Source organism: Ursus americanus, chromosome X (genome assembly GCF_024610735.1).
Source record: "Ursus americanus isolate L20-20 chromosome X, mUrsAme1.1.p, whole genome shotgun sequence".
NCBI lineage: Eukaryota > Metazoa > Chordata > Mammalia > Carnivora > Ursidae > Ursus > Ursus americanus.
Window position 1 is genome coordinate 64757659 of NC_142164.1, and position 9022 is coordinate 64766680.

Consider the following 9022-nt stretch of genomic DNA (forward strand, 5'->3'; position numbering starts at 1 on the left):
CTAGTCATGTTAAGAAATCCCACTTGTTGGGTTAGGTGATTTTCACTTTGGAAGGTAAATTGAACAGGTCTGTTAGAGTCAGGATGGTCTACGTTATGCTGTGGTAACAAACAACTCCTCTATCTCACTGCCTTACAACAGCAAGGGTTCATTCTTTGTTCACACACATAAATCTAGACATGAAATGAAAACACCTTTATATTTTGACAAGCATGGATACATACATGAGTGCACGGCTACGTTTGCAATCACAAGTCAAATGAAAACTCTGGCATATGAACCTATGACCTCCCACAGAACCCTATTTAGAGACTGGTCAGCTTAGATTACACAACCCTGTTTCTATAAGAGACATAAAAAGGCCCCCAAATCCAAGGCAGTAAGGGATGGAGGTACAAGAATATCCACCCTCAGCCAAGGAATTGCCCCATATAATGAAAAGGGTCTGAAAAGCTTGTAAAAGAACCTGAAGGTTAAAAAAAAAAGTGTTATGCGTATTGGGTATTAAACATTTTGCAAACTCATAAATCGGCAGCACTCTAGTGAGGCCTCGTCTTCTGGGCTTCTAGCTCAAGAGGGAGATGCACCCCAGATGTCCAATAGGCAGAGAAATGGAGCTGGCTGGCCTGGGTCGCAGAGAGGGGCTAGAAGGCTGGGGTCCTCCATCTCCAGCAGGAGCTGCAGATAGAAAAGAAGGCATCAGAGCCAGGTCACATCCTTTTTCCCTCCAGGCTCTCCCCTCTCTCTTGTTCCACCCGACCTAGGCTTTGTCACCTGAACTACAGACTACAGCACGGAACTCTTCCTCACTGATTTGCTCATCTCGGGTCTTGCCTCCTCCAATCCCTCCATCAAAACCACCACATTTCTTTTTGTCGAGCCCAGGACCTTCGAATATACTCCTCCCTAGCTCACACGTTGCCTGGCTCCTCACCCCCCCCCCCCCACAGTTTCTGGTCTAGCCCCTAAGCCCGGCACTCGGGACCTCTGTGATTGGCAGCCTCTCCAGCCTCATCCCCTTCTGTTCCAGCAGTTCTGCCTTCACCCAGGTCGCTGCCTCACTCACACACCATACCCCACCCAACGTTGTGGTCTGGGAATGCCCAGCCTTCCCTCTCAGCCTTCCCAGGCATCTGTCTCTCCTCAGACTTCCTCTGGTCCTTCCTCTCCAGGCTCATCGTTGAAATGCAGCCACAAAACACCAGGGAAGTACGAAGGCATCCAGGCTCCACATGGAGACTGGCATCAAAGACCAGATCTCCCTCCAGCCTAGGCTCTTGTCACCTATATATTTCCTATGTATATCCTGCCCACCACAGCAGACTGCAGGGGCGTGGGTGGAAAGCTCTGGGATAGGAGTGAGGAGACCCGGGTGTTCCACTTGACAGGCTGCATGCCCCAGGGCAAGTCCCTGCCACTAGCAGGGCCTCAGTTTCCTTGTTTCTTGATGCCAGGGCCCTGGGCATTTGCTGTTGAGCACTGAGCTCGATACACTGATGATTCACTGAGCAACCATCGACTGCCATCTCTGGCATCAGACCGAGGAGCTTGGGTGCCCGGGCCCAAGGAGGTTCAACCCACCAACCCGGCCTCCCCGTTAGGCCCTGCTTCCCCCAACGCCCTCCCATTTCCCAGCCATCCCCACCGCCCCGTGTTGTCCTTTCAAGGACCAGGCTACCTGCCGCCACGCAGGGCTGGAGCAGGGAGATGGAGCCCGAAGGTGCCTGGGGAGATTCTCTCAGAATCAGCAGAGCCTCGGCCGCTTCCAGCTTCCGCTGCCACTCTGAGGCAGAAACCGAGTCCTGGTCAGAAGCTTCAGGAGCCTGCAGTGGAAAGGGTGTGAGGAAATGGGACCTGAAAACCCATGCCTCCCCACCTCACGGGGTCGGTGGCCCTTCAGTCCCTGGTTCCGCTGAAGGCCCCACCCAGCCAGCCCCGGGGTGGCTGGGTGGGGCCTTGGGCTCTTCCCATTCACTAAGCTTGGCCCCTGCCAGGGTTCTGGACCCCGCTATTTTCCCAGGATCTGTGGCTGCAGTAGGACAGGACCAAGGACGGCACAGAGCTGGAGAGCTGAGCATCTAGAAACAAGGAAAAGAGAGGCCCGGGGATTAAACCCTCTGGCAGACCCGTACTACCCGTCGAGAAACAGGGCCAGGACCTTGCAATATGTGGATGTGGGAGTCTGAATGCCTCCTGGCCATTAGCCATTGTGGCTTGCACAAGTCCTTCCCCCTGTTTGGTCTGTTTTCCTTTCCTTTATTTTCTTTTTGTTTTTTTAAATAATAATATTTTTCATTACATTATATTATATATATTATATTATATTAGTATATTATATTATATCAGTATATTATATTATATTAGTCACCATCCCTAGTTTTTGATGTAAAGTTCCATAATTCATTACTTGCGTATAACACCCAGCGCACCATGCAATACGTGCCCTCCTTAATACCCATCACCAGCCTATCTGTTTTCCTTTCTATGTCCTTCTTCAGTATCTCTGCTGAGACACTAGTTCCTGCCAGCATTTCCAAAACTCCCAGGGCAACAGGGACGATTATGGGACATCACAGGTGTCTGCGTTCTAATCCGTAAAGCACCTGGAGAAATGGGATCACTGTCCCTGTCCAGGGACTGGTTCTCACCTCCGTATTCCCCAGTCCCCATGGAACTTGAAAGACCAGCTTGCTCATCTAATGGCCTGGAAGCTTTCTGTAATGACCTCTGGACTCTCCCCTTGGGCCCTGTGGCCCTCACCATCGTGCCCCCCCCTTTCAACGGGACCTTCTACCCCATCAATTTGTTTCTTGTGGAATGACAGCCTCCATTAGCTGAAGTCCTGTTATGCGGCACGCCTTGGCCTAGTCCTCTTGTCAGTGCTATAGGTGTGGGATATTGTCCCTATCAGTACACGGCTAGTACACTGGCAGTGGAGGCTTGGAAATGTAGTGTCACGTGTCCAAAGTCTCACAAATAGGCAATGGCAAGGCTGGGAGAGTCCTGCCCTTGCCCCCTAGTCTGAGATGCTGCCTTCTCTACTCCTCCTCCTCCTGCCCCCCTTCCTCCTCCCCCTGCCACTTCTTGCCCTGCTCCTCTCCTCCCCCTCCTTCTCCTCCTCATCGGCCACCTCCTCCACTCTCCCACGGCATCAAGCACAATGGTTGGGCACCCAATAACACAGTATACAACTAGCTCCATGTGCCTTCCCACTTGACTCACGTGCTGGGCAGGGCAGGAGTCCTGCGGGTCTTCCTGGAAAGAGAAATTGTTAGTCGCATCTTCAAGGCTGCTGGAGTCCAGGACAGAGACAAAGATTTTGGGGCCTGTCCAGTCAGCAGAGCTCCTTGAGCGCTTGCCTGTGGGAGCAGAGAGCACAGGGTGGAGTCAGGCACCAGGCCGGCCATGGGGAGGAGATGTGTATGGGTTTGTTCTGGGATGAGGATAGGAGCCCAGAACCTCAGAGCCCAAGGTCACTATGGCAAGCTGCAGTAGGGTTACGGAGGGAACCCATGTCTTCAGGACACAGAGAAGAGTCTGGGCAGTGGGTGAGATGGGAACCTCCCCCCCACAGGCCCCAGACTCTCCTTACCTCCCTGGGGGTTGCACAGGGGTGGGTGGGCCTCAAGCTGGGACATGATGTTCTCCTTCCCGGGTGTGGAAAGCTGGGGACACTCTAGGTGAGCCTTTCTCCCTGACCCCACCCCACGCTTCCTCACCCCCAGTCTGAGGTCTCATCTCACCATGGACCATTTTGACCCCCCAGATCTCTCCTTCTCACCAACGCTTGGTAGATAATATTGATGAAGTTTTATAGGTGGGGCAGCTAAAGGCCCGAGGAGTAATTTGCCAAGGCCACATCAAAATTGGGTAGTAGGACTGGTGATAGAGCTGCTCAGTGCTCCCTACCTCCAAACCCAGACGCCCTCCCTGGCCAGAAACACTTACTGAGGGCTCCTGCTTGAACGGTCAACTTCTTCACAGGGCTGTGAGCTTTGGGAGGGGAGGCCTCACTCTTTTTCAGTCCTTGAGCCAGGCGCTTCTTTAGGGGTGCCCCCTGCTTCCTCTTCAAGGCACTCTCAGCAGGCAAGACACTGTGGTGTTCCCTAAAGTGGGGGAATGCAGGTCTACAGTCAGTCACATTTAGGGGATGCGAACCCCCCCCCCCCTTTTCCAGACACCATACTCACGAGAAGAAGGCACACTTGTGACACTCGCAGGCCTGGAAGAGGCAGGAGTGCTCCTGGTCCTTGATTTGGTCGGCGAAGCCGTGGTTGTAGCAGCGGGCACAGCGACTTACAGCTTTTTTGGGGCCAAGTTCAATCCCCCACGGGGCTCCGGTCTCAAGCCCAGTGGGGGAGTCGGAGGGGCAGCAGGGCACAGCAGGCATTTCATTGGGATCCATGGTTCTAGGGCCAGGAGTGGAGGTCAGGATGGCCACATGATCCCCTACCCTCAACGTACTTCCTCCGCCCTTTGAAAACCCCACCTGAGGTGCCTGGATTCTTCTTCACCCAGCTCACCGCTGAAATCAGATCGCACCCACCCTTCTCACTCACTAGCCTCCTTCCCAGGAAGTCCCACTCACACATAGCCTCATTCCAAGAAACTCTTGGCGTGATTCCTGTAACCTTTCAATCCAACCATTATTCTCCCTGCTTACCTTCGCTCTACACAGACCCCATCTTCAGGCATACACATGCACTCCTGTGCCCCCTTCAACAATTACTGCTCTCCCCTTCTCGTGTATCATCCTGTACTCTGCCATACCTTACTATTTTTCCTGCCATCCACTTCCACAATTATCTTCCTAACCTCCTGCATTCATTCACTCGCTCCCTACTCATGATTCTAGCCCCCCTCCCACTCAGTTCTACCGTTAGTATGTCCTACATTCAACTCTCCTCTCACACCCCATTCTGACTTTCTTCCCACTGTAATCTTAATTAGTCTCTCAGTCCCCCCACCATTTTAAGCTGACACCCCCTTTGTACCCCATGAAATTTTACTCTGCTGCTGGATCCCAAGCCTCTCTTTCAATACTTATTTTCATTCATCCCTTCGATTATTCATCGACGGGATCCTTCTGAAGCCCCGTATCCTGAGCTAGTCAACAGCCAACTCCTCACTGCACTAAGTGTTTTCTTCCACCAACAGAACACCCTCTGCTCTCATGCAAACCCATGTATTCCCTGCACAGCCTCCCAACAATCTTCCACGCTCCTCTTCACACTTCAACGGTTAGGCTTGGGTACGCCTTCCCGGTCCCTCACACCTGGGGTGCACCACCTCATCTCAGGCAGCCCATTCATTCGCTGCCACTACCACATCAGAATCAAAGGCAGGGGCATGAGCCCTGCCTCAGGTTCCAGAGGCCAGGGGTCAGGGGGCTGAGGCAAGGGTTTCCCCCCCACAGGCGTTCGGTTGTTGTTGCTTGGGGTGGGGGGGGGGGAGAGGGGACGGGGTGGAGTGGGACATCAGGAGGTACTCCACTGAGGTGAAGGAGAGGAAAAGGAGTTGGTCACCCAGAGCAAGAGGGAGGGAGGAAAGAAGATGTGTGGAGAACGAGGGTCCTATTCCTGACGCCGGCTTGTGGTTACCTCAGCCTCCCGCAAGTCGAAATCCAACAGCAGGGACAGAAGGTGGGAGGGAACACCCACCTCTCTCTCCCTTTCCCGCCCTTGCCACAAAGGCCAATGAGTTCCCAGCGCTGCCTTCCACCTCCCACGGCTGTGGCTGGCGACCAATGAGCTTCGAGTTCCATCGAAGTTCGCCCACCAAAGTCCCGCCCCTCTCGCCTTCCTCCCACTTCTCCTTGCGCTGGCTTTACTAAGCCAGTCAGTAACTCTGAAGCGAAGTGAAGCAAAGTGAAGCGAAGCGAAGCTTCGTGCTCCCTAAACCTTGTTTCCCAGACTTTTCTCTCTTTGGATGTGAAATATTATATGTGCACGCATATTTAACTCAAGTCCTTGGTATCCTATAACTTACTTTTATGAAATTCAGCATGTGGTTTTAAGATTCATCCATATTCCTATGTCAGGAATTGTCATTGGGGGGGGGATGGCAGTTCTCTACCCCCAGGGAACATTTGGCAGTGCCTGGAGTCATTTTGGTCCATCTTTGCATGTCTCTGTGTCTGAGCTCACTCTTCTGTTCCGCAGATAAATTTGTCTATTCCTGTGCCAATACTACACCATCTTCATTTTTACCTCTTGATAAGACCTCTTGATCTATGGTAGGGCAAGTCTCCACATCTTATTCATAATCTTCAAGCACATCTTCCTTATTCTTCACCTTTTGCCCTTCCAGTATAAGTGTCAGAATCAGCATGTCATGTTCCTTGAAAATTCATTTGCAACCGATTTGGGTTGCATTTTCATTGAATCTGTGGATAAGTTAGGGGAGAGTTGACTATCTTTAGGACACCCAGCCCTCCTAGTCATCAACATGGCATGTCTCTCCATTTATGTCGGGCTTCCTTAATGTTTTAACCTTTAGTTTAGTATTTCATTTTATCTTTTGTACATTCAGATCTTGCATGTCTTTTCTTGCATTTACCCCAAAATACTCTGGAATCAACGATGTTGCTTTTGTGCTTGATGTCCATTTAAAATGACATTTTCTTATTGTATCTAATTTATAGAAATCCGTTTGACTTTTTAAAAACTATATTGACCTTAAAGTCAGCCACCCTGCTAAACTGTGTGATATCTAATCATCTGTCTTTCGATGTTCTGTGGTTTTTCATGAATCTGCACAAGAATCTGCACAAGAATCAATTTACAGTCTTCTTAAACCTGTACTGGCTGGCTAGGGCATCCACTACAAGGTCGAACAGACATGACCAAATTTGATCTCTTTGCATTGTCCCTAATATGAAGTAGAATGCTGCCAACATTTCCATAATAAAATGTGTTTGCTGTGTCTCACTGTTTTCTTCCTCTCTTCCTTCCTCCATTCCTCCCTCACTCTCTCCTTCTCTCCCTCCTTCCCTCTCTCCTTCCCCACATTCCTTCTTTCCTTCTTTCCTTCCTTTTCTTGTTTCTTCTTCCTTTCTTTTCTTCTTTCTTCCTTTCTCTCTCTTTTCTTTCTTTCTTTCTTTCTTTCTTTCTTTCTTTCTTTCTTTCTTTCGTTCTCTTTATAAGATTAAGGAGTTTCCCCTTATATTTCCAGTTTAATAAGTTTGTTGTAAAAATCATGACTAGATATTGAATTTTACTTTTTTGTCTCTATTGAAATGATCAAGAGTCTATTTGTTTAGTCTGTTAATACAGTGTTATTTGTAGATGCTTTTTTCAAAGTCTTTAATGAAGCTTATAATCACAAAAGGACAAAAATCTTAAGTGTGTATCTCAACGAGTTTTCAAAAATTAAACATACCCATTCATTCAGCACCTAGAGCAAGCAACAGAATATGTTGGCAACACACAAACCTCTCTCATGCCTCTCTCTCTCTCTCTATCTATCTATCATCTATCTATCTATCTATCTATCTATCTATCTATCTATCTATCTATCATCTATCTTAATGTGAAGCCAGCTTTGCTCTCCTAGAATAAATGTAACTTCGTTATGGGGGATCATCTTTTGTAGATGCTGGTGGGTTCAGTTTGCTAAAATTTTGCTTCGGATTTTTACATCTTCTGCTCATGAGCAAGATTGACTTGAAGTTCCTCTTTCTCACACTATCCTTGCTGGTTCCAGCGTCAAGGTTTTCTAGTCTCATAGCCTGAGTTGGGGAATAGTTTCTCTTTTCTATCCGCTGGAAGTTTTTGTATAACATTGGGATTGTCTGTCTTGAGACTTTATTAAAACTTGACCACTAAACAGCTGACGTACCTGTTTCCTTCATTTTTTCCCTTAAATTGTACTGTGGGTAATTTCAAACATACGCAAATAGGGTTTGCATAGAAACTTACAATCTCCAGGTTCATTACACTAGAGCTGTGCTCTTGGCACATTAGCTTGCATCAGAATCCAAATAAGCCAAAGAGCTTATGCAAACAGATTGCCGAGCTCCACATCTACAGTCTCAGATTTAAAAATCTGGGGTGGGGGGCGCCTGGGTGGCATAGCGGTTAAGCATCTGCCTAGGGCTCAGGGCGTGATCCCGGCATTGCAGGATCGAGCCCCACATCAGGCTCGTCCACTATGAGCCTGCTTCTTCCTCTCCCACTCCCCCTGCTTGTGTTCCCTCTCTCGCTGGCTATCTCTATCTCTGTCGAATAAATAAATAAAATCTTTAAAAAAAAATCTGGGGTGGGACCCAGGGTTTGCTTTTCTGACAAGTTCCCTGGTGATTCAGATGCTGCTGATGGGGGAACCACACTTTGAGAACACTGTACGGGAGAGAATAGTGAGGGAACCTCCAAGTACCCATCACTGGGCTGCCAGGGCTAACAACTCACATGCCAGTTTCATTTTGTATATATCTTCTTCCCTCCGTCTCTCCAGATTATTTTCAATAGATACCAGAAATCACCTTACTTTGTTGTGGAGCACTTCATCACATAACTCCAAAATGTGAGCGATCCATTTTCCTCAACTGTCTATTTGAAAATAGATTCAAAACGCACAAAGTTGAAGAGAGAACATTCTTTCACCTAGATTTCATATTGTCCCATTGCTTTATCTCTCCTTTTTCTTCTTTTTACCTAACCACTCAAGTTCCAAACACTTCATCCAATTACTTCAGAATCTATCTCCTAAGAACTAGGATAGTCTCCTGTCTAACCGCATTACTATTGTCACATTGAAGAAATTTAACAGTGGCATGATAACCCATTATCTAGGTCCATATTCAAACTTCCCCCAACTGCCCCAATGATATCCTTTTGAGGGTCAACCGTTGCATTCAGTTGTCATGTCTCTTTAGTATCTTCTAGTCCCAAACAGTCCCTCAACTTAAATCTTCCGTGACAACGACATTTTCCAAGAGCCTAGACCTGTTTGCTTCCAACGTGTCCGCAATATGGCTTTGCCTGATATTTTCCTCTCGTTTAGATGATTTCTGTTTAACATT

The 9022-nt window shown here is 48.6% G+C and overlaps 1 protein-coding gene across 1 annotated transcript; it reads right to left on the reverse strand.

The window, feature by feature from the left end:
• Positions 1-206: 206 nt before the first annotated feature.
• On the reverse strand, positions 207-4461 carry LOC148106926 (doublesex- and mab-3-related transcription factor C2-like). The gene is made up of 5 exons (XM_087859804.1): positions 4191-4461; positions 3949-4106; positions 3223-3359; positions 1679-1823; positions 207-678 (listed from the first exon to the last, which is right to left on the reverse strand). Exons 1-5 carry the CDS (start codon positions 4403-4405, stop codon positions 566-568), a joined length of 768 nt encoding a protein of 255 aa, XP_087715930.1. The 5' UTR covers positions 4406-4461; the 3' UTR covers positions 207-565.
• Between the last annotated feature and the right edge of the window lie 4561 nt (positions 4462-9022).